The sequence below is a fragment of the Mugil cephalus genome, chromosome 21 (assembly GCF_022458985.1).
Source record: "Mugil cephalus isolate CIBA_MC_2020 chromosome 21, CIBA_Mcephalus_1.1, whole genome shotgun sequence".
NCBI classification, from domain to species: Eukaryota; Metazoa; Chordata; class Actinopteri; order Mugiliformes; family Mugilidae; genus Mugil; species Mugil cephalus.
Window position 1 is genome coordinate 19,026,757 of NC_061790.1, and position 24,561 is coordinate 19,051,317.

Below are 24,561 nucleotides of genomic sequence, written 5' to 3' on the forward strand. Positions count from 1 at the left end.
TTGACCGGTCGACTCCGCTGAGAAAGCATACATTGTTCCAGTGTTTTGGGTGGATTATGAGGGGACATGTCACAACAGCAGGTTTTTGACAAGGTCTTGGGTGTCCGCTGTCGTGGGCATTACTGTCAGGAATCCCGATGAGGCCTAATGAGGTTTTAATCCAGCCGGAGTCATTAGTGGCAGGTCATCTTAAAACAATCTGGGGTCAGCCCGTATTAAGGCTACAGAGGTCCACTCCAACCGGGTCAATGAGCATCACACAGGCACTTGAACAACTTCTGCTTCTTCTGGGAAAGGGGTTGTCTCTTGTTGGCCAGTTGCCCTAATATATGATTTGGTTAAACTGAGATATTAAACCAAATCTGAGTCGTTGTGTCAAGTGTTTTTCAAGAAGTTGCATTTTCTTTGGTGTAAATTCGATATTCATAAGACTTCCTTTCATATGAAAATGCTTTTCTGGTATGTTACACACCCAGGAAACAAATCAAAGCACGTCTTCTGATAAGTGGTGTGTACCTTAGAGTTCAAGTCATTCCCAGGATGGCTTTACTAAACTTGCTAAAATGTGTCAAATAATACGTTTTGCCCCAAGAGTGCAGAGAGTCATCAAGATTTTACAGTATGTTTACAGAAAGGACTTTGGGGCTGTTTAGAGTGCAGATTTACTGTAAGGATCTCTTTTGAAAGCATCATCTCCTCCGGGTGAGGTATAGTAATCCAAAAAGCTCGCTCTGTTTGTTCTCACTGGGCTCTTTAGGAAAAGTGCTGTAAAATGTTGGTGATTATAATCAAGATGGAGGTGATAATGATGTGCTGTAAAGGTAATGGAGGATGTACTTGAAGCAGCAAACACAGCTGCAGAGCTGGAAGCAGTTGTGATATACGGCGTCTTATGAACAACTAAAAGCTTTTTATTATTACGTGAAAACCCTTCTGTACACAATATGAATGTGAACCATAGACTGTATATAAATATGAACTCCACTTTCCCAGGTCCTTGCAAAGGACGGACTAACTGATTCTAGTTTCCCGAGTTTGTGAGTTTGAAGCCAGAGTCTATGGTACGGTCCCAAAGTGGAGCCACGCAGGGCCATGTTATCAATGACCACACGTCCTACAGATTCACTCGTGTTTTGTAAAATAAAAATGATCAGAAAAATGGACTCTTAATTATGCAGAAAATAAAACTGACAAGGGCAGTCATTGTATCCGTTTTTAACAAAAAACTAAGCTAAGTGATTCTGTCTAGAGTTTTGGCCTTAAAGGTCTGATAATCTGCACCTTATAACATCAGGCAGTGGTTTTCAGTGTTACCTGGGTAGTCAAAACCATCGGACAGAGCTGGCATCGTCCTGGAGCTTCACATTAGTATGTGAGAGCCCTACATGTTTAACAAACATATTCACTATAAGAGGAGAAAAAAAGGCCCAGTTTGGACTTATGTGATCTTTGTCCCCAGATTGCGTGTGGTTCTTTGCTGCAGCTCTCTTTGATTTGCACATACTGCAATCATGCCTGTGGATTTAGCTGTGGAGCAGATGTAGCAGCACTAGCAGTGTTTTTCTGTGATGTTAGTAACAGTAAAGAGCAGTAGTCATGTAGCAGTAGTTAGTGTTAAAGGACCAGTGCAGTAGTAACACAGCAGTGCAGTCATTATAGCAGTTTTTTTTTTTTTTTGCACTGGGAGCAGTAGCAGTGCATGATGGTACGACGCTAACCTTAGAATTAGGGTAACGAGACATTACACAACACACATGTAAGCTTATAAGCTCTGTCTCTTCAAGGATTCCAGTTTCTATACAATCATTTACTTATGGGCATTGAATCCTAAAAATATAATTGCCTGTGTGCGTGTGTGTGCTCTGTTTAGCGAATTTAAATGCGGTCGCACTTAATCCAGACAGCCAGACACTTAAAATGAGTCATGCACAGAGCCAGAGATAATTGGTGTGCATAAGACTAGTGTCAGAAGGTTACAGGTACACACCTCTCCCTCTAAGAGGCTCCTGAACAGCTCTGTCATCACGGAGCGCAAGTGTCTGCCTGTTCCACTGGAAATGTTGGAATTAATTGAACTGAATTGTCATTCAAAATCTGCATGTTGCCGCTTTCCACTGGCTGGGATATCGCTGCCTTCCGCTGTTTTTGCGCTGTAATTGAAATTTCGATCATGAGGTGTAAACATTTAGAAGCGTCCCGGTGAATATTCATCAGCTCACAAGGGCCGTCGAGTGTTGGTGGGAGAGTTGAAGTGGCTGATTGGGGCTGGTTTTATGCGTATGTGTGTGCTAAGAGGGTTTGCCCTCCACTTATTGACTTGTTCTTCTCTAAACAGCTCCGTCCCAGGTCAGCCAGGTCAACAAGGAGAAGGTGCAGCAGCGCAGCATCCAGCTCTCCTGGCAGGAGCCCCAGCAGCCCAATGGTGTCATCACCGAATATGAAATCAAGTACTATGAAAAAGTGAGTGGGTTTGTTTGTCTTTGTCTGTTCTTGAAACCCTCCTCCCCCCTCCACCTCTTAACTTTCTATCCACATTTGCTGACTCTGCAGCTTTTTCTTTCATCTGCTGTGAATGGACTTTCACAAGATTCTGCAAGTACCTTCTTTGTCTCATAATTGCAATAATGAATGAGACGCTCATAAGATGTTAATCAGGCTGTAGTCCTTCACTGCCCCCCCCCCCCCCCCCCCCCCCCCCTCCTTCCATGCACATGCTAGCTGCCAGAATACGCACTCTGTTACTGTTATCTCCTTTCCCCTTCCACATAGATTACACCGCCGCTTCCCTGTGTTCCAAATCTGAACACATCAGCTCTTTACAGCGAGGTTTAATGGAGTGAATTTAACTCTGGCAAATCAAAGGCAGAGCGGCGTTGCTCTGACGCCTGCTCCGCCGGCCACAGCCCCTCGCACACACTGAAGAATCAGTCTCCTGTGTCACGTACTGTGGCTGTGGTCTGCCCAGCTGTAAAAGTGGAAAATTGGAAACAACGACTACACCCCTAACAGACCCTGGCATTCCATTTGGGCTTTTACCGAGCAAAACATTTACAGATCAACAACAAAGTACACACCGCGTGCAGCCTGTGCGTCGGAACATATTCTTCAATGCAGAAGATATTTCTATATGTCCTCACGCTCTCCGTGTGGCTGGCTACAGAACTGCGTAATAGTGATTTCAAATCAAAATTTAAAGGGTCCAAATTGGAGATCTATGCTGTTATAAAGCAGAACTATAGGGATACATAATGTTGACTTTGCTGTTATTGTTATTAAAAAGTAAAACTCTCTGAAACGAGGGCTGTATGAATGTATGTAAATTTGGCAATTATATGAAAACTGATAAATAGAAAAATTTGCATTGGAATGAAATTGATCTCTGTTTCTAAGGAAAGCTGAGGTTAAATAAATGTCAATTCATGATATAGAGACTGAATATGTGAATGACAGCTAGATGGGAACGTTTTCATCTCAGATCGACACATTTCTCAGTACGTAGCCAGATGAAACAGTTACACGACGTTCATTCCATTTAGAAAGTGCAGGTAATTACATCCTCTGAAGTGTGTGTGAGTGTGTTCAAAGCAAATACCTTTTAAAGATAACAACACTTCACGAGGACTCAATTATGAGAGCTTTCTTCTCCTCACAGCAATCAGATGTTCTTTTTCTGTTATTGGTTAAAAAAAAAGAAAAAAAAAAAGTTATTTTGGGGAAAATGGAAAAAAAAAAGCTGATTTCTTTCCCGTGCAGGATCAGAAGGACCGGATCTACTCCACAGTGAGGTCCAGGTCCACATCAGCTACAGTCAGCAACTTGAAGCCCAGCACAGCCTACGTGTTCCAGATCAGGGCTTTGACAGAAGCCGGGTACGGCACCTATGGCCCCAGACTAGAGATTACCACCAAGGAGGAGGCCACAGGTAGGGTTAACTGTGCTTTAGTTAAGCTTTCTTTAATTCATGTGTTGTGCTCTGATGTGAATATGAAATTGGCTCTGAGCAGACAATAACATCTTGGTCTGTAACTTTTAATCACTTTTCATTACACTGTGCAGATATTTCTTTATTGAATATTTTTTTATGAATGTTTAATTTCATTTGCTTTATTGATTCCTTAAGGGGAAATTCTGGCACAGCATATGTTACAGCATTTTGGAGGTTAGGTTCTTGCTTAGGGCAGCTCATTCACGGACCACAGGGGAATGAAAACTTGTGACATTACCACTGTCCCACAGCCACACTGTTGACGTTCAGCTTGTTAATTGTTCAAAACGTCACCCTTCAACACTTAACATGACATAAACAGTACCACTGCATCCATAAAACTCCCAGTCTGCAGGTAGATACACCGATCAGCCACAACATTAAAACCACTGACAGGAGCAGTGAATAACATTGACCATCTTGTGGCAATTTAATGTTCTTCTGGGAAACTTTATATCTTGGTATTGGCATTCATGTGGAGGTTACTTAGGCATGTAGCACCCACATAGACCAGACCAGGAACCCCAGGAAAACCTATTTCAAGGTTTATTACCTATTTCAAGTTTTTGATGTTGGTGGTAGTAGCCACAGAATATAACACACTCTTAATTTCAACACATAGCATTTTTGTATTTAATATAAAATGTTCATCCAGCTGATGTGGCAGCAGCAACAGGAGAATTTCGAGCTGTCCCATCGAGTTTTAAAAGAAAGCTACCCCTAGAATGGCACTAGTTTGACACACTGTTTCCACTCAACAATTGATGCCCCAACCTGTTAATGTTCCCAGCTACTGTAGCAATAGCCCTGGGAAATTATTTGCTTTCAAGCAAAGCAAACACAAATTGCTTTGACTTTATGCTGACACCACGTCGTGGGAAAAACCACCAAGCACAAGGACAAGCTACTGTAGTGCCACGAGAATAAACTCATTTAAATCTAATCAGTTGCATTAGTTCTGCCCTGGGCCTCACAGCGTGTTGGGAGATTTGGGGTGATGTTATGAGGCGTTATGGATCACAGTGTCTCGCATCGTAAGCTGCTGTAGCCATGGTCACACGTAGGGTTACAATATAAGGCTTTACAAATGTCCCCATCAACTTTCACAGTTTCTTATTCAAAGCCAAAAGCAGCTACTCTTTTTGGTTGAAGCATTCCGGTGAGGGTAAATGCTGAATTTCATTATCAGCACAAGTAAGCTAGTTAGCCATGTACAAATAAATAACCGACTGCAAATGTTCAAATTATCGAGCTAAGGTTAAAGAACTAGGGTTAGGTAGATGTATGTAGCAAATGCAAATGATTCGAGTATGCACTACCTCTTACAATTTACTGATGTAAAGGATGTATCAAGTACTTTCATTCCATCTTTTTAACCTTTGTTTACTGGTGTAACTTTTCAAAAATGAAAAGAATATATAAAAGTTAGCATGTTGCACCAGATATCTCAGAGGTTTCCATTGCGTACATTGAAATGTTTAATCCCTCTTAAGTTGTGGCGAGCCACACGATCCAACCTACCCACCTGAAACGCACCCCCGCCCCCCTTCCATCCAACCCTTTTGCATAAAAGGGCGCATTAATTACTCATACCACATGTAGAGTGTGTCCTGTTCCAAGGTTAGAAGCTCGCAGTCCAGTCAAAGTGTCCTTGACCAGCACAATAAACCAGCGGAAAGCCTCAAGAGGGAAACCTGCAAGTGTTTTAGTATGACGGTCATCGACCAAACAACAGCCGAGGCTACATGGGCCACACATCCCCACACATCCCCAGACAGTATTTCTCAATATTAATACAGTGCAGATCCGCTTGATTTAAAATGCATGAATTTCTCCTCCTCACACACCACTCACGTTGACTTTATGTGATGCTATGGCGAGGCGCTCTCTCGAGCGATCGGCAGTTTGTCAACGCAAACAATCCGAGCACTGTGAGAACTCTGAATGGGAAACAATTCAGCCTGAATGTGTCTTTGTTTGAGATGAAGGGCATCGCAGTCGCCGTCTGGGACTATTAAGCCCACTTTCTGAAACAGTAGAGCCGTGTGTATAAGGAAGGCTCAAAAATAGAAGTGTCCCTCCTCCACTCTCTCAGAGGGGAAGAGAGGAGGGGGAGGCTATCAGTCTCCATGCTGCTCATTGGGCTCAGTTACTGTACGTCCTGCAGATTGTGGTGTTTGATGTGCTGAAGTTCTCACTGAGCTTTCTGTCTTTCTGTCCATGTGTTTCGTGTGTGTGTGTGTGTGTGTCCGTGTCATCAGCTGCAATTGTCTCCAGCGAGCAGAACCCGGTCATCATCATAGCGGTGGTGGCCGTGGCAGGGACCATCATCCTGGTGTTCATGGTGTTCGGCTTCATCATTGGGAGAAGGTACGCTCTCGCGGGCCCGATTGACTCTCCGCTCCTGTGAGTCTGCGCTTGTCAATTAGCTTTTCTGTCACTCACAGGCCTCCACGTCTGTGGAGCAGTCACACGCGCACACACGTGCACTCATCATCTCGTGGCATGCCGTGCTAATGGCTTGTGATGCATCATTTTCTTCCCCACCAACCCCCAACAATTTTTAAAGTTTTTTTTTTTTTTTGCAAAGCCATTATGAAACGAGCACTCCAGAGCGACAAAGCTTTGGTTGTGCATTCCTGTGTTTGAGTGTGTGAAATCCCGAGGGCAAGATGAAGTATGCTGATGATCTTTTTCCCCCCCACCACCACCGCAAAGCACCCAGCCCGTTGTCATTATCACCATTTCCTCACGTACTTTGTGTTTTCATCTGAGCAAATGGAATGTCACCAAAACTTGCTCCTCGTGATGGATTCATCAGAATGACCCCGTTTCAATCCTTTGTGTGTTTTGCTCCAGAGATCGCCCTCCTTCTTCTCTAAGTTGTAATTTAGTCGAACCCAGAACAAGTACCCAGATGTCAGAGAAACATAAGGATCCATATCTCTGAGTAAAAAATATGAAAAGAAGGCAAAGATGAGCTGCTAGCAGATTGTGCAAATCAAATTCAAGATATGATATATTATATACTGCATACATATATCATATATTAATTTCCTCTTAATTTATAGATTTTTAGCTCTCTTGGTGCTGCCTTTTAGTGGCGCAGTTTCATCAAAATGGAATTTAGTGCTAACGCTGGAGGCACAACTATTAGGATTCCTCAGAAATATATATATTTTTTACTTAAGTTCCTTAGCATCCCTCAATATTGAAATAGCACTCACTCAGATCTATGAGTTTTATGAAGATTAATTTTCCCTTTCTCCATTTTTTTAATTCAGTGTCTATTATAGTAAATGTAATGTGCAGTAAACTCTATCATTAAACACCTTTTTTTCCTAAGACGTATACTATAATAAAGCAGCATTAGGCATTCATCTGATGAAAACATGTTAATCCAAGGTTCACTTGCTGTTTCTGCAGCGTTAAATATTTCAAATTGCCAGACTAAGATGGATGTGGGTTCAAACAAGTTAAAGAATGCAGGAGGGCTTGTGCATTTGTCCTCCAGAGTGAGTGCATGCCCATCATTTGTGGTGTACTTCAGCCTCTCATAATATCGCTTGTTTCAGTTTATGCCCAGAGACAAACATTGTGCAGCAAATCACCTGTTACCTGTTAATATTCTGGATTAATATTAAAAGACACGTTGAACAGTGCATGCATTATGTCATATGCTACATGATTATATGCCTGAGCTACTTACTCATGTCTGTAGGATCCACAGCTCTATGCTCAGCTGGAAAGCGCTTTTGTCATGTACGGCCTTAGTCGGCGCATTAAATGTGCCGTAATTTAGGGCGTTTATTTCCTCCTCACAATCAGCTGATTCTGCCACTCTCTTCCTCCCCTCTTGTGCAGACACTGCGGGTACAGCAAAGCCGATCAGGAGGGAGACGAGGAGCTCTACTTCCAGTGTGAGTGCCAGCATTCGTCAGCGCAGACACACGCACACATGCACTGCACCGCACACGCACCGTATGCTATGTGCACACACCGAGGGGGACAGAGACATCTCAGTCGCCGGACACTGAAACGGAAGCCATGCTTTAAAACCCGTCACCACCCGCGGGCAAGGCATGGTTTATCCCAGACGCTTTTATTTGAGTCAAAGCTGGAATGTGTCAGGCCAACATCTGCTCCTGATTGGCTAGACTATCCTTGTGGGGATAAAGAAGTCAGGGAACTACAAACACGTGAAAGTGACAGCTGCCATGAAGAGAGTAGAGGGCTGACCTGTGTGTAGAGCAGAGTTCTTTAAAAATGTAACCCGTCAGATGGTTTTACTGTGGCAGAGTTTCTGGTGTGCACACCGTCTGCTGCGTCTGTCATAGGTGTTTGTTCTATCAGTACGGGTTTTTTTTTTTTTTTTTTTTTAACTGATACACCACCCCTAATGATGCCCCCGGAGATGCAGCTGCAGACAGCTTCCCCAAGTGGAGCCGTAATGATTCGCGCTGTAGGCAAACTGCTGATTTGGAAACAAAGGGTCACGGGTGTCACGACAGCACATGGCTAGAGCGGAGGCAGTGCCGGGGAGCCCAGGTTGGCTGCTGCTAAGGATCTGACAGATCCACCTCGGCAACTCACAAGTCCCACCTGCTGAACACAAAAAAATAAAATAAATAAATAAAAAATACAAACAAAGCTAGTGTCGGGCTTAATGGAGGGATCCGGCATGCGATATCAAATGACAAGAGGCTGCCAGGGTGACAGACGCTAGATAGTGCACAAATCCAACACGTAGACCCAATTTGTCTGCCATGTAGAGACGAGGAAGTCGTGATAAGACATCTCCTATCTGATCCACTGACATCTTGGATGGACGAAGCAATTACGGGAGTGAGTGGAGGGAAATGTCGGCAGCCGGCGTCCCCCCGCCAGCACACAATGCATTTGTTGTATTTGCTCTGGTGGATTGGTCAGCGTGCCATTCTGCCTTTCAGACAATAAGTGTCTCCCTAACAGGAGGCGCTCGCCGCTGTGCCGTTTTGAAAATTGAATTGTTTGGGTCGAGCGCTTATCCAGAGTATCGCTGTTGCACTATCTAATTAAATTTTAAGTTGACGGGTTACGTTGTCATCAGTGGAATTTAAAATTCATAGTGTAATAGCCCCCACGAGTGGTCTGTTAACTTAATAGTGGATAATGTTGTAATTTTCTGTTAATTTGGGAGCACTGTGAAAAGTAGTAACCCTCTCCTCATTCTCTGGCCTTCCTCTAACGCTGTTTATTTTTCTACACACTTGTTTCCACTCTCACCTCATGGATATTCATGAGCTGTTCCCATATCGTCGCTGTTGGAAATTGCAAAAACTTCTATTAAAAAAAAAAAAGAGTCCCAAACCCCTCGCCTGAGGCACGTGTCTAACAAAAGAATGCTGTAGCACACGTTCTCCCACGCCTCATTTAGCTCCATTCATAGGGACCTATTTCATGATGGAAAACGATGCATCTGCATCTCCCCTGATCTTATCATTCCTTGATGTTCACTTGTGCTGTCTTTTTCCGAGCATATAATTGCTCATTGTCATCTGTAAATGCAAATATAGACTGAATGATTGATTTCCACCACCCTGAGTAATACTTTAAGATTGTAACAGAGAGACACGACGTCATCACCAAAGAATATTAGTCTGCGCATTATTTCCATTGTACTGAAGGATCTCTTCAAGTCTAATCCTGGGATAACCTCACTTAAGACAACTTACTGTCTTACATTTATTTTGGTTAAAGGTAATGAGACGGAAACTTTTATACACTGATCAGACATAACATTATGACCATTATATCCTAACATTGTGTAGCTCTCCCTTGTGCCTCCAAAACAGTTGTGACTCATCAGACTTATCTAAGCTGTTCAGAAGAGAAACTGGGAACACTGGGCAATTGGAATTTTTCATATAGGTGAGATGAGATGAGATGAGATGAGATGAGATGAGATGAGATGAGATGAGATGAGATGAGATGAGATGAGATGAGATGACATATTTAAGAGCAGAACTTGAATTTGATTTCAAATCACATAAATGCTGAGGTATGGTTTGTCAAGTAGAGTAAGTCAAGATTATTTTTACCAATATTCTATTGTTTAATAAAGTTAAATCATAACAAACCCACACACATGCATACACATCCCAAAAACATATATATGTAAAGTGTGAACCAGCATGGCTGGTGAGACACTGTTTTTTCAGTGGAGTAGTACCAGCTGTAGGGAGGTTAAAGGTAACTAACAGCTTCATAAAAAACACACACAGGTTACTCAAATCTGTACTTCCTCTTTATATGTTGAATTTTTTTTTTTATACACTGGTCACTGACTGTTCAACAGTTCTCTCTGAACCACTGGCCTTACTAATCATTTGCCTGTCAAGTGCCCGCTGGTGCGCAGTGTGCATATTTAATCATAACAGTAATCCTCTTACCTTTCTACAGTTAAATTTCCAGGCACCAAAACCTACATTGACCCTGAAACCTACGAGGACCCAAACAGGGCTGTCCATCAATTTGCCAAGGAGCTGGATGCCTCCTGCATTAAAATTGAACGGGTTATTGGAGCAGGTGAGCCCATCCTACGACTCTCAGCTCTTTCTGTTTAGTCACTCTGTGCTCTCATATATCACGCTGACAGCCAAATATTTACACCTTGAATAGGGACACAGCTTTATGCTTCGTGTATTGATAGAGCAATTGCAAAGGGGGGAAAAAGTTCATTGCAATTAATGTGTGGGCTGCATCTGGTGGAGGCAGTCGTGAAGATACCCACAGCTGAGAAATTGCTGCCACATGGGTTTTACAGAGGCGGTCAATGACAGTATCTATGCATCTCTAGCATGTCTTATTATAGGTCTTGGTTGCACTCCCCTGAGTATAACAAGATGTCACATTCCAATTTGTATTCCAGCCCTGCACAGCTGCTTTGTCTTAAAATACACTAATAAATTTGTCATCGAGGAGTGCTTGATTTTTTTTTTTCGTTACCTCACCAGCCCCTTCACTTACAAACGGTTTTAACCCCCACAGGAGAGTTCGGGGAGGTGTGCAGCGGCCGGCTGAAGCTGCCCGGAAAACGGGATGTGTCGGTCGCCATCAAGACTCTAAAAGTGGGCTACACGGAGAAGCAGAGGCGGGACTTCCTGTGCGAGGCCAGCATCATGGGGCAGTTCGACCACCCCAACGTCGTTCACCTGGAAGGGGTTGTGACCAGAGGTGAGCACGGTATCTGAAATCGGACGCTCCGTGTTGACACGTAATACAAAAAAATTGGCAAGATTTCTACCAGGGTATATTTAGCTTTGGGAGGTAGGAGTGTTGCAGTTAGAGTGGCATTATATCTGATTAAATTAGCCACACTCCCTGTTTAACATTTTCTCATTTAGACAGTGTAATAAAAGGAGCAGATGGTAACTTTTAATTAAAAGCCAATGAAACACAGCTAAAAATAACTTCAAAGCACTTTCACTGTCGTCATTGATTGTGAAGCATTTTGTAAGCAAATAAAAGCTAGCTATTAATTAATCTTCCCCCTTTTTGTCCATTTCTTTCTTTTTTTTTTCACAGGTAAACCGGTCATGATTGTCATCGAGTACATGGAGAACGGCTCATTAGATGCTTTCCTCAGGGTGGGTATCACCTTCAAAGCAACATCTTTTGTAACTTTTCTTTGCATTTAGGTAGAAACAGTCCCAGAGAGCAGGGAGTCTGCAGCAGGATCTGCGCCGCGCATAAATATCATAAATCTTGTGCTAGAGCTGCTCCAGTGCTGTGACCTACATTTCCCTTATGGTCAGTGAAGACGGCTGACCCGCTTGCGTTTCTCCTCTCCCCGCGCAGAAACACGATGGTCAGTTCACAGTCATCCAGTTGGTGGGGATGCTGCGGGGCATAGCGGCAGGAATGAGATATCTCTCTGATATGGGATACGTCCATCGAGATCTGGCTGCGCGGAACATCCTTGTCAACAGCAATCTCGTATGCAAAGTGTCTGACTTCGGCCTGTCAAGGGTGATAGACGACGATCCAGAGGCTGTCTACACAACAACTGTGAGTCAATTAAAGTGCTCGCTCTGCCTACCAAGAGCCCTGTCTGAATCCTCTAATCAAGTCACTGCTGGTGCATGAAAATAGAGCTGAAGTACAAGCGCATACCAAAGTAGTCTGCACAATGTTTAATATCTCAGCTGGCTTTGTTGTCAGGCCTCCTTTAAGCTTACTTTATTAATTGTAAGTAATGTAATTAGTCATTTAATTATGCCTTATAGTTAAGTTACACTGATCAGGCATAACATTAGACAGGAGACATAAATAACATTGACCATCTTGTGTCAAACTTTTTTTTGCGGGGAAACTTTTGGGCCTGGTATTGGTGTGGATTTTTCTTAGACATGTAGCACCCACCTAGTCCAGACCAGGCAACCCCACCCCATAGCAATGACACTCCTTGATGGCAGCAGCAGGAAACAGCCTGACACAAACACACAGTTGAGGAACAACTCAAAAAACATGAACATCTCAAGGTGTTGACCTGGCCTCCAAAGCCACTAGAACCCAAACTGATCAAGTATCTGTGGGATGGTCCACAGAGGCCCCTCCCTTCAACCCATAGCACCCAAAGGCCCCCACTAACAACATCCTGTTACCAGACACCACAGGACTGTTTTGGGGGCACAAGGTAGACCTACATAACCTACATTATTAGGAGGGTGGTCCTGATGCTATGCCTGATCCATGTAAACCCTTCAAAAGAGTGTTAACAAATGCAAACTGGTGATGACGAGATGTTTCATAATCGGAATTATAAATCATTTAGAAATCATTTATGAAGTGACCCTTTATTAGTCACTCTATCTCAGATTACAGTAATTATGACTTGTGCTTGTGTGTGTTGTGACCCTGTGTGTAACTGAAAAACTCTTCTCTAATTGGTGTTTTAGGGGAAGATGCAGGATATAATGAATGTGATCTTTACTCCAGCCACTGACCTGCGTTTTACTGAACAGGGTGGCAAAATACCCGTCCGATGGACCGCACCGGAAGCCATCCAGTACCGTAAATTCACCTCCGCAAGTGACGTGTGGAGTTACGGCATTGTCATGTGGGAGGTCATGTCCTACGGGGAACGGCCTTACTGGGACATGTCCAATCAAGATGTGAGTTTCTGCCTGATAAAAAGTCTTTAAGTAACTTACAATAAAATTTGGGGGCTACCACAGAACACGAGATCGAAATAATCGTCTGATTCAAGTCAGAGATGGGGAAACTTGCAGTAAATGTGGAAATCAATTCCTTTGCTCTAATATTTGCATTTTTTGCCTGTAGCATGCTCCTTTCGCAGTTTAAGTATGATCACTCCGGTATCGATTGCCACTTAATTCTTAACTCATTTATTCCATTCTCTAGTCCCAGCTTCTCAGGTTTTCACTGCAAAGCTGGTCTTCATGGTTTCTACACTAAATGATCAATGCTTTCTTTGTAAACATAAATACATAATGATTGTCAGCTGTATTTAGTGTAAGAGTGGCTCAAAAGACAGTGTGTTTTAATACATGGGATGTGCCTCATTTCTAATCCGGATCTCAACTGAGAAATACCATTTATCTGAAGGGGTGCATGGATTGTGAGAATATAACATTTTCCCTAGATTCATCCCTACTGATGCCAAATGAGGTCCTCCCACTAAAAGAGACACTTACGGACTGAAATCCCAGTTTTTGGTTCTTTTTTGAGGCTTTCTTACGAGACCCTCCCGAGAGCAGCTCGGCGGGGGACGGTAACCTTGGGCTTAATTAGTTCAAGAAGTCTTGCTAATAATCACGACGTTTGAATCAATTTGAAGGAGAAACAAGCCTGAAGTGGGACACACATTAAAATGATTTCCCGAGAACATGGACTTCAGTGGTGCTATTAATATAAATAACAGGAGTGGAAAACATGTCATGCAGAATGCTTTCGATTCAAACGTCTTTAAAAGTTTATAATGACTTATGGTAATGGTACCCAGTGTGACTAGCAGCGTTGAACCAATTACACTTCAGAACAACTTATGCATATTTTGCAGTTTGCATTGCTCTCAGTGTTTTGTTGTAGAAGTGGAATTTCAGGCACAGATAAGATTGTTGGGGTGTTGCAAATATATGAAGTCCTGATACCAAGCAGTCTGTTTGATGTCTTCTGTGACTCTGTCAGACATTTGTAACACAAAGTAACCCAACAGCTTTACCCCTATCCCAACCTAATACTGTAAAATATCAGAATGAAATACAGCCAGACCACAATAACAGCATAGTAAAAACAAGGACCTGCAACTGCAGGTACAGAAACAATACCGTAGTGATCCAGAGTGCCACAATTTGTCCCCATCTTGCTCTCGATGATATGAAAAGCATAGATTTCTGATTGCTATTATGTAATTTATATGTATCTTTAAGGTACAAAGGGATACATTAGGCTGCAAAATGGGTGAAGGGATAGTATGATTCAAAATCAAATTCCTCACTTTGGTCCTGTGGTCGTACCATACAAGTAAATTTTAAGAGCTGACTCCCAGCATTGCCCACACTTTGCTTTTTTAAGTCCCACACTTTTTACAAATGTCACAAATTGCTATAATGATTGACTCACCCGCGGTTCTCTGAGTGCTGTTGCTGGCTTTCCTGCCAACTCCCGCTGAGAGAGTCCAACTGTGCCAGACCATTTGAAGCTGTTGCTTATTTCTCGGACACTTGACACATTTTGATTGATGGTGGAAGGCGAGCGAGTTCCGGCCTTAAGATTCGTGTACGGCTTCTGGTGTTTAGCGCCCATGGCATCATAGCTAAACATGATTAAGATTCTCCGGCGCTCCAAAGCAGTGGCCTGCTGATTGAACGATCAGGTGTTAGAAATGCAAAACAAGATGGCTGAGCGTGAAAGCGGCGTATGCTCTTCTACTTGACAGACATCAGTGTCAGAAATTTTTGCGTTTTGTCAAGACGTCAGCAAATATCCTCTGGGGGTACACAAAGATTTATTTGCATTTTTCACAACAGTTTCATTGTTTTGACACCTTTTTCCTCCATTCTTGTCCGAGGAGATCTGACAGGAATAGCTAATGCATATATGCAGAAACAAACAGCTCCGTCCACGCAATATAGTAAGGAGAGCTAGGGGCTCAATCCAAAGTGCCTGACTCACCTAGTGTTCTCATGACTTTGACTTTAAATAAACTCTTTGCTAAACTGAAAGCTTAACACAAAGTGACAGTAGATTAGGTTTAAATGCCCTGCAGAAAGATTGTTTCTATTTATCAGACCATATAGCTGCTTGTTTAGACATATTAACATGCAGGAAATGAATCTAAGGGAAATAACTGCCTATACTGTAGCATAGACTACACCAAAATATCGAGACTATAATCAAAGCTGACCTTATAATGCCTTGTAAGGTTATCAATAAAATCTTGAACTCAATTCTAAAAACTCAGCCTGTAAAGCGCAGTGGTTGTAATATGATCCCATCTAGTAGCTGTACTTAGCTCTAACTGGATATTGTTTCTCAGTTATAGGAGGGCCAGGACAAAATAAAAGCAGGCAGACCTTTTCAGGATAAAAGCTCTGAATCTGGCAATACACCAAACTTTTAAACATGACCATCAAAGAGAATTTTCTTTGTTTTGCCTATTATAAGCTATGAATGATATATGAATGCACTATAAAACATTTCTACCCATTATGTACATTGTGGTATTCAATTAGCTCTTGCAGTACTGCTTTTGTGCATGTCGGATACTGTACTCAATGATGCGTTGAAGAAGAGGGTAGTAGTAGTTAGGGTCCAGTGATATTTTAAATGAATCTGAATCTTTGATTGCTCATGCACTTACCTATTTGGACTCAATGGTATCATTGAATTTTTGCCACCGTAAACCCAGATTTCAAGCCACATTCTGAAGTTACTCAATCACACACACTAATTTTGTTGCATCTGTGCTTAGGCCCGGTCCACCTGATAAGAATACCCAAATCTATCAGTGTGCAACACAGTTTTCCTTTCAGACTTTCAAATGTCTCCATCCTCACTGTGGGTGATTCGCCCTTAGCGCTACATAAGACATTATACAACAGTTCTCACAGGCAGAGTACTCCCCTTGACAAGTAAATGGACTCAGACGTAAAACGTAAACACTATAAAGTGGCCATTTAAACTGTATTACTTTTTTTTTTGCAGAGAGGCTTAACAGATAGAAGTGGAGATCATTAATAGATCTTGCAGAAGGAAATACAGTAGAAGGATCTTGGCAGCTTCATACTTGTAGAGGAAGCTGTTAGGCTTAAAATGCAGGAATACAGTATTACGAGTGACTAGCTGCTCCGCCATTCCATTTCAAAGCTCACCAGTATAGCAACTTCAAGTTGTTCAGCATATTATCTGTTCTTCATATTTCCATAACAAAGCTGGCTTACACACATATAAAATCTGGTCGGCAATTCATTCCTCCGCTCAACCCTCTGTTTACAAACTGATCAAAGAATCAAATGTGCTCACAGATAAGTAAATTGTTCCCTTTGTCAGACATGTTCACATCATTCTAAGGGCTGACAACACACGATTTGGGGGTTAAAGCGAGACTAAATGTAGATTCTAGAGTGAGCAGTAACACTGAAGGCTGATGATAAAGAGTTCAGTTCCGTTGGTTTTGCGTTAGGTTGATGTCAAAGCCTGATGGAACACTGACACCACTGACACTTTTGCTGAAAAACAATCAGTTCAAAAACTGTGGAGATGGCGAAGCAGCCAGAAATACTAAAGCAGAAATACACCACTACCATGCGGACCAACCGCAGGTCATGCAGTCTGTGTCACTGTGACCTGTAGTTACATTTCTGAGGAGGTGCATGTCAGGTTACGGCATTAGGGTCTGGGCTATCACACAATTGAGTCTAAAGTTAGGTACTGGCATACTAAAATTCTGAGATTGGTGTTAGGGTTAAGGGAGACTGAAGGGATTGGAGGTTAATGATACCAAATGCTGATAGTAATACCCCCATCTGTATTGTGTCTACAGGTCATAAAGGCGATAGAGGAGGGCTACCGTCTTCCAGCCCCGATGGACTGTCCACCTGGCTTACATCAGTTAATGCTGGACTGCTGGCAGAAAGACAGAGCCGAACGTCCAAAATTCGATCAGATAGTTGGCATCCTTGATAAGATGATTCGCAACCCTAACACACTGAAAACCCCAGTGGGGACATGTACAAGGTAAGGAAATGAAAGCACGAATGAGTCCTTTTAAAACACAGCTCCATACAATAAAGAATTTGGACTTATATTTGAACACATTAGTAGATGATCCAGAGTGTCCACTGGATGATTTAGCTTCTCTAGTTCAAAGATGAAAGATAAATCCCAGCAGATCGATACCCCAAAGCAGCTTCCATGGCTTTATCGTCAATAGCAGGGCTTTTAAATCAATCTCTATAATGAGTTCGTAGCACTAGAGTGCAGTGGGAACCCCAGACCTCACTCTGACATTTGTCAAATGAATTCTGTTTGCAGCCTGGACATTCTTTGCTGAAGTGAGATGAGACTTGGTGGTTCCAGCTGCTTAAAAAGCTCTTTATTATATGGAGGCCGTGTGGAGTAAGAATTTGGGATTGTATTAAGATTGAAAAGATATTGATTAAAATATTTCTCATAAGCAGAGGTTGGCGTGCTGCATCTATTTGTGATTTTCTTATTGATTGAAGACTCCAATCAGCAAGTTTTCCCCCCTCACGCAATTTAACGCACTGCAGGACGCCTTTGGTCGCCGCTTTGTCTCGTCTCATGCTTGATTGTGTTTTCAGACGAACGTTTCCTTTTCACATAAGAAATGAATGTCTTTCTGTGTTCATCCCGCAGACCAATTAGCCCACTGTTAGATCAGAGCACACCAGACTTCACCGCTTTCCGCTCAGTGGGAGAGTGGCTGGAAGCCATCAAGATGGAACGATACAGAGACAACTTCACAGCAGCAGGCTACAGTTCCCTGGAATCTGTGGCTAGGATGTCAATCGAGTAAGTGGACATGGAAAACATTAAAAACCACACAATCAACCACAAGTAAACTCTGATCTCACCTGCACTTCCATTTCTTCTGTCCGTTCTTGAATAAACAAATCTACTTTGGTATTCAGCTGGGAGATTGGTAGATTGTCATGTCAATCTACGTAACTTAAAACAGGCACATATTGTAGAAATGCCTTTATTATTATTTCCTCCCTGTGGTATATTAATTCTGTGCTTTATAATATTTTGTGTATTGATCTGCTCTTGTTTTAATTAGCCGTTTTTGTGAACTCAACACTTCCTCCACATTTATCTCCTGGTAAATTCCCTCTAGCGTGCATTCCCACAGCACTAACTCCATTACCTCAGCAGCAGAATCACCTTACACCTGTTCCCCTAGCGCTCTAAACTCATCTTTAAATCTGGAAAAAGGATTTTCACTCAGCAATTCTCTCCAATCATGTCTACTAGTCAGTTTCCTTTCATTCGGTATGAAATGAAAGGAAACTCAACACTTTCCACACAGTTGTTTCGCATCAAAATCCCTTTAATCTTTGAAAATAATTCAGTTTCTTGCCTCTTAACAGCAATTGTAAAACAAAAGTGAAATAGTATAATTGTCATGAATTGGTGACAAAGGTTAGCCTGGAAGCCAGCCTGCCCGCAAAATATTTGTGGGGGAGAGTTGGAAAGTCTGGATTATGATTCAGCAAACATCTGTTGGCCCAGTCACACAGTTTGAGTAAGACTAATAGTGAGTGTCGTGTAGTTAGTTTACAACACAATCAATCGACACACTAGAACAGGTAGACTACACAATGAACATGTAGAAACTGGAATTCTCCTTGACAGTTATTTGGTTTGGGAGGGACTGCCAATGATTTATTTTTGTGTGCGAATTCAAACTCTATAGCTGATCCATAATCTCACAGAATAGAGTCCACAATTTCTGTCATGTGTGGGTTTTGAGAATGTCTTTCCCTGCGCTCCCTCAGGCTTCAGGACCTAGAGTGAACTCTTTTCTGTGCTGAATTCTCGCTAGTTGAGGCCAGCAGAATATTAACATCAGCCCAGACTGTGGCTTGCCCTTGAGCTCTTATGTTAAGCCTCCCACTTGCATCAGTTGTCAGCATCTGTTTTCACATCACCATAAAGCACTTGAGTTCAAATAAACTGCTACGTCGTCCCTGGTATTGATGCATTATTGGGATTCACGGACAGTCCTGCTGTGTTTCCGATGCCATACTCACAATAATGAAAAACCCAAAGCTGTATGTCATGCTCGTTTTGCCTCATAATGTGGTCTCAGGTGCTCTGACTGATGTGTTGTCCTGTCTTCCAGGGACGTGATGAGCTTGGGGATCACTCTGGTGGGCCATCAGAAAAAGATCATGAGCAGCATACAGACTATGAGAGCCCAGATGCTGCATCTCCACGGTACAGGTGTCCAGGTGTGATGATATGCGACGGGCCGCCTCGGACCGGGGCGAAAACACAAACAGAAACTTATCTGGAGCAGTGCCTGGGACGTGACCAGGATACTTATCAAAGCAAGCGGACATCTGTTATGTCTGAATCTTCCGGCTGAGTCTGGAGTGAAACCATTCCTTTGTTCCTCAGTGAAGGAGGTCCGCCTTTTCAAAGGGCACTAAAGAGAGGAAAAGGGCAAAAAAAAAAAAAAAAAAAAAAAAAAAAACAGCAACAAAAAAAGGAAACTACTACCTGGACGAGATGACTTCTTTCCTTTCTTTTTTGTAGAAGCGCTAACAAACTCAACCACATATCAAATGGCGCCTTGGAAAGGAGTTTGACGCTTATGTTCTTTAACTTAACGAAAGAGCAAGTGCACACTTTGACTATGATTTTGCTTTACAAAGAACTACTAGTTCACTTGCAGTAGTTTCACTTGTTCCTTTGTTCTAATTTGTAACTGTTTTTTTGTTTTTTTTGTCTGCCACAGTGACATGTTGTGGCACGTACGAGTTATTTTTTCCTCTTCTCTTTGGATGTGACAACAGGGTAATTTTTATCCAAACGCGGAGGGAACTTTTTACGTGCAGATTTAAAAAGGTACTTTTTGTGCTGGACTGTTTGAGCTGTTTGCAGTGACTCACGTTTTTTCCTTCATGTGCTGTTTGAGTGCAAATGGTGTTCCTCCCATGCTTGTATGCAGCCTGCTGGAGTGGCTTCTTCGCCTGGTTTCGGCTTTTCAGAAGCTTTTATTGAGAAATTTTCTGATAAGTGCAACACAGAGGAGACGAATCGCCAGACTTTTATATCAGAGTAGCAATATTCTTTGTCTTTGTGCTCACTACGGGAGTTTCCGCAGAGAATGGAGAGGATTGTTGCAGCACAGTAGAAAGATTGTACCGAAATTACAGCCACTGTTCATTGATTTGCCATCATTTTGCCTAAAATTTTGCACACAGTATGTGTTTCAGCTGCAAGTACAGTTTTCATGGGTGGATCAGAGACTAAGAGTAGACGTAATACTGCCTTAAAATGTGTTTAGATTTAGTGCTGCAACTATTTTAGGCACTTCAATGGCAATGCTTTCTGTGGCTCATTTCAAGGGCGGAAAAGCTCCTTATTTCTTGCTTTCCTTGTAGTGTGAAATCTGCAACTTGAACTTGGTGTGCACGGTTTACTGTAATGCCACGAGTGACACAGTTGGTGAGGGATAGTCGGGCTAAAAAGAGCAATAATTACCAGGTAGAAACGGTTCTCAGCAGAGATGTTTTTTTTGTTTTTTTTAAGGTGCTAGGTAGAAACGCATGTGCGTGCCGTGCTGAGACAAAACCCTTTGGAAAGATTCAGCCACTGATGGTGAAGGAAAGGAATGTACCTCTATGACCTAAAAAACAGTTTGGAAAGTGCTCAGAAGACTGACGTGCCAAGTCATGAAATAATGAAATAATCATGTCGTACTTTGCCTCTATGATATGCTAAACGTTTGATGAAACTTACATGGCATGGAAATGCTGAACTGAGCGGCTGCAGGGATGAAATAGGCACTATTTGAAACACTAGAAAGGTGCCAATTAGCCACGCTATCATCTTCTGACACATTGTGCCGCCCAGAAATCAAAGAGGCCCCTTCAGGGTTTGGGTATGAAAATGCAGGACCAAACAACGGGGCCCGAGTCAGACGCAGACGGCGCTGTTAAATCTCTCCGTCCCGGCTCTGCAGGCAGTCACACAGCTCCCTTGTTTATTCATGCTTCTCTGCTGCTCATCCCTCACAGGCATAGATGTGACGGAACATGCATTAAAGTGTTTCTTAAGATTGCTCCTCTCTTTTTACGTACAGCTTTTTATGGAGAACAGGGATGGGAGATGTGCTAAAGGCCAATCAACCTATTTGGTGCCATCAGTCTCCACTTAAAAAAAGGTTGAATATCTTTTAGTTAAGTATTACTTGATAAGACAGTACAGTTATTCAACTGACATTTAAAGAGAAGGAGTGGTGTTCAAAGAAGTAATGTAGAACTTATTTCAGTGATGCTGTAACCTGTAAACCTATATTTTCAATGCATATGAAAGGATGATTTCAAGAATCAACCCCATCCCAGCCAGTGAAACCAACTGAAGACTTCTTAATTCTACCTACTGTTTCGTTAAGTACGTCCACACTGAGCCAGAGACATTGGAAAACACACATTTTACAGATGAGGACTACCCGTACGTACACAGTGTGTACACAGCTTATGAGCTGACTATGGTTCATTGATTGTTCTGTGGCCTCCGTGTGACCACTCATTTCATCTTCAAATTATACATTACCACAGCTTTGTGACCGTACAGTAGTGAATTGACACAGCTGCCACCGTTTGTTTTAATTTCTCTGCTTGGACTATAACACAGCTGATGAATTCAGATCACAGCAATCAACAACTATTCATACGTTAGTCAGAACCAATTAAAGTTTGGCACTTGCTTACCAATCCGTAAAACTCACAGGGAAACGAGAACATGGGAAGTTGCTAATCCTAACCCATGGCAGAGAGAAAACAAAATGTTGAACTGTCCCTTTAACGGATGGTATCCACGAGCATGAATCCATTAAGCTGCCTACATGCCTCCAATTATCCAACAACAGCAGTACAAAATATGTAAATTACAATAACTAAAGCATGAGTTTTGCTCCAGGAAACCACAGTGCCACTTTTATTTTGCACAGAGGCATTCATGAAATCATGTTAATATAGATGCGTGTCATATTAGACATCGGCTGGCTTGGTGTGGACGAATGCGTCCGTCTATTTTCATTGCGGAACTCACAGAAATGAGCCCTGACCAGACCTCTTTGTGATACATACCCTCCCTTTATACTATACAGCAGAGCTCAGCAATTGGGTCGTAGCCAGACCTTTGAATTGAATACCGGTATAAAGTCATTCAGTCAGCACAAAACTCCCCAGTTCACAGGCAGCAATGTCTCTCACCCCTCCCCGACTCCCCCCCAACTCCCCTCTCCCTGCTCTGATTTTCAAACCGCGCCCCCGGAGGAGGTCCCCCGCACCCCACGGTAAAATGCCTCTGTCCCCCTTTTTTTTTCGTCTGTGCTGTGGAGACAGCGTCTTGAGCCAAATTGAGATTAAGGCCAGGATGGGATCGATCCGACGTCCAAATCACTTGCAACCTTCACCAACAGAAGTCACTTTACCGTCCGTTTCAGCTTCTTTCTCCTGCATCCTGAACTTCAGGATGCTCAACTCCCGACTGAAAAGGCTTTCGTTGTGGCTATGTTGAAAAAGAAAAAAAAGAGAAAAAAAAAACTAAATAAATAAATAAGGCATAAACCTGCAGGACGTAGAGTGTTGGTGTGTTGGAATCAGGAATAGCAGATAGAGTAAGAAGTTATTTTTCAAATCTTGTGGTTCAGCAGTTGGAAATTAGTTTCACCGCTTTGGCGAGGTGGTGGATAATTCCAAAGAGTGCAGCACTGTCGATTGTGTCAGAAAGAACTGAGATTTGAGGGGATCTTTGTATATGTTCTAATTGTAAAACTTGTACATTTTATTTATATTGTTTTTTTACACATATTACTCAGTAGAGAGCTCTGAATACATTGAAAATGCACTATATTTTTCTATCTCGCAGATGAATTATTGTCACCCACAAAACTTCTGTTGTACATAATTTTCCATTTAGGACCAAAGACAGCTGGTAGGATTCCCATCTTTACTTTGACTTTGTTTGGATTTTGCCTTTTAGTTTGTTGTACAGTAATACAAATTGTCAATTTATTATTTATTTTTCTGTGATAAAAGTATTGAGAATATTCACTGGTCAAAAGTATTTTCCCCAACAGCAGAACTGTAAGATCCTTTAATTAGACGATTTCTTGTTACATAGACAATTCTTTTTGCTTTGTAACCTTTGTAATAGACTGTACATATATTTTTGGAAATATAATACAATCTCTATAGAATTCTGCTGTGTCTTTTGTTACACCAGTTACATCAATCTTACTTGGCATTACAGTTTTACAGACACTTTTTCCAAATGTCAAATATTCACCAATGAGCCAAAACATTATGAACACTCCAAATATCCTGTTTGTCCTTCACACACAGCTAAAACACCCAGTCTCAGAGGACCTCTAAAGGTGTCCTGTGGTATCTAGCACCAAAGTGTTAGCAGTGTATCCTTTAACTCCTATAAATTGTGAGTTGCAGCCTCCACATGAGATGGCTGGTTTATTTTGCCCCCTCTCAGACCGGTGTCTGGGTGCTCGTGACTCTTGGCCGGGAGCAGCCCACAGGCCTCCCACGTGGCCATAACCGTCTCACATAATCTGGCCCGTGATAAACCCTGTTGATCTACATTGTAAAAGTCACTTTTGTGTTTCTGAAAATAATCCCAGTCCTGCCACAGAAATGAAAACCCAAATAATACTGAGATCCAGTTGAGATGTTTTCCAACTGTCTGTGTCCTTAAACATGCGCCTGCTTTTCACTTACTTTCTGCTTAACTCTGCTTTAGTTATGATATTATTTGAAAAGGCTGAAAGTGTGCCAGGTTTTGGCAACATTGCACTGTAAAATCTAAGAAATTTTCTTTATTTCAAATAAAGTATGAAAACCCCACCAAAAAAAAATAAAAAAAGAATTTCAGTAAATGTAACATGGTAAATTAAAGCCAAGTTGTTCGGTTTAAGTACTATGTAATTACTACTACTTTAATTATAGTACAACTAACATTCTTTTTAAAGTTTAGTGTCCACTACTTGACACAAACTGCACCATCCTTAAATTAACTATTAAATTAACTTCAGATTTAATAATACTCAATTCATTCAATAATATCAAATATGTGCTTGGATCTACACAATCCTCTAAAAAACAAAACACTGACATCACTTGCACGGCAGCATTTATTTTTCCTTGAACATCACTTAAAACACAAGACAACAAGACATCAGGAGTGAATACTAAACCAGTGGGATATTGCAACTGACTACACAGACAGATATCAGTGCAATGGAGCTGAACTAGAGGTACAACCACCCTGTATGTGATGTAGATCAGCCTCAGTAACAG

The 24,561-nt window shown here is 42.1% G+C and overlaps 1 protein-coding gene across 7 annotated transcripts in view; it reads left to right on the forward strand.

The window, feature by feature from the left end:
• epha7 (eph receptor A7) overlaps positions 1 to 23,450 on the forward strand; it is a 78,589-nt gene extending 55,139 nt beyond the window's left edge. The window contains exons 6-17 of one of the 7 annotated variants that reach the window (XM_047573426.1): positions 2,336 to 2,460; positions 3,754 to 3,922; positions 6,247 to 6,391; positions 7,850 to 7,905; positions 10,427 to 10,552; positions 11,015 to 11,200; positions 11,552 to 11,613; positions 11,825 to 12,034; positions 12,925 to 13,140; positions 17,034 to 17,227; positions 17,870 to 18,025; positions 19,359 to 23,450. In XM_047573426.1, coding sequence (XP_047429382.1) covers positions 2,336 to 2,460; positions 3,754 to 3,922; positions 6,247 to 6,391; positions 7,850 to 7,905; positions 10,427 to 10,552; positions 11,015 to 11,200; positions 11,552 to 11,613; positions 11,825 to 12,034; positions 12,925 to 13,140; positions 17,034 to 17,227; positions 17,870 to 18,025; positions 19,359 to 19,473 — 1,760 coding nt within the window. In that variant the 3' untranslated portion in view covers positions 19,474 to 23,450. The remainder of the gene's footprint in view (positions 1 to 2,335; positions 2,461 to 3,753; positions 3,923 to 6,246; positions 6,392 to 7,849; positions 7,906 to 10,426; positions 10,553 to 11,014; positions 11,201 to 11,551; positions 11,614 to 11,824; positions 12,035 to 12,924; positions 13,141 to 17,033; positions 17,228 to 17,869; positions 18,026 to 19,358) is intronic. The other 6 variants (XM_047573430.1, XM_047573427.1, XM_047573428.1 and 3 more) reach the window with 6 other exon arrangements.
• Positions 23,451 to 24,561: the final 1,111 nt, after the last annotated feature.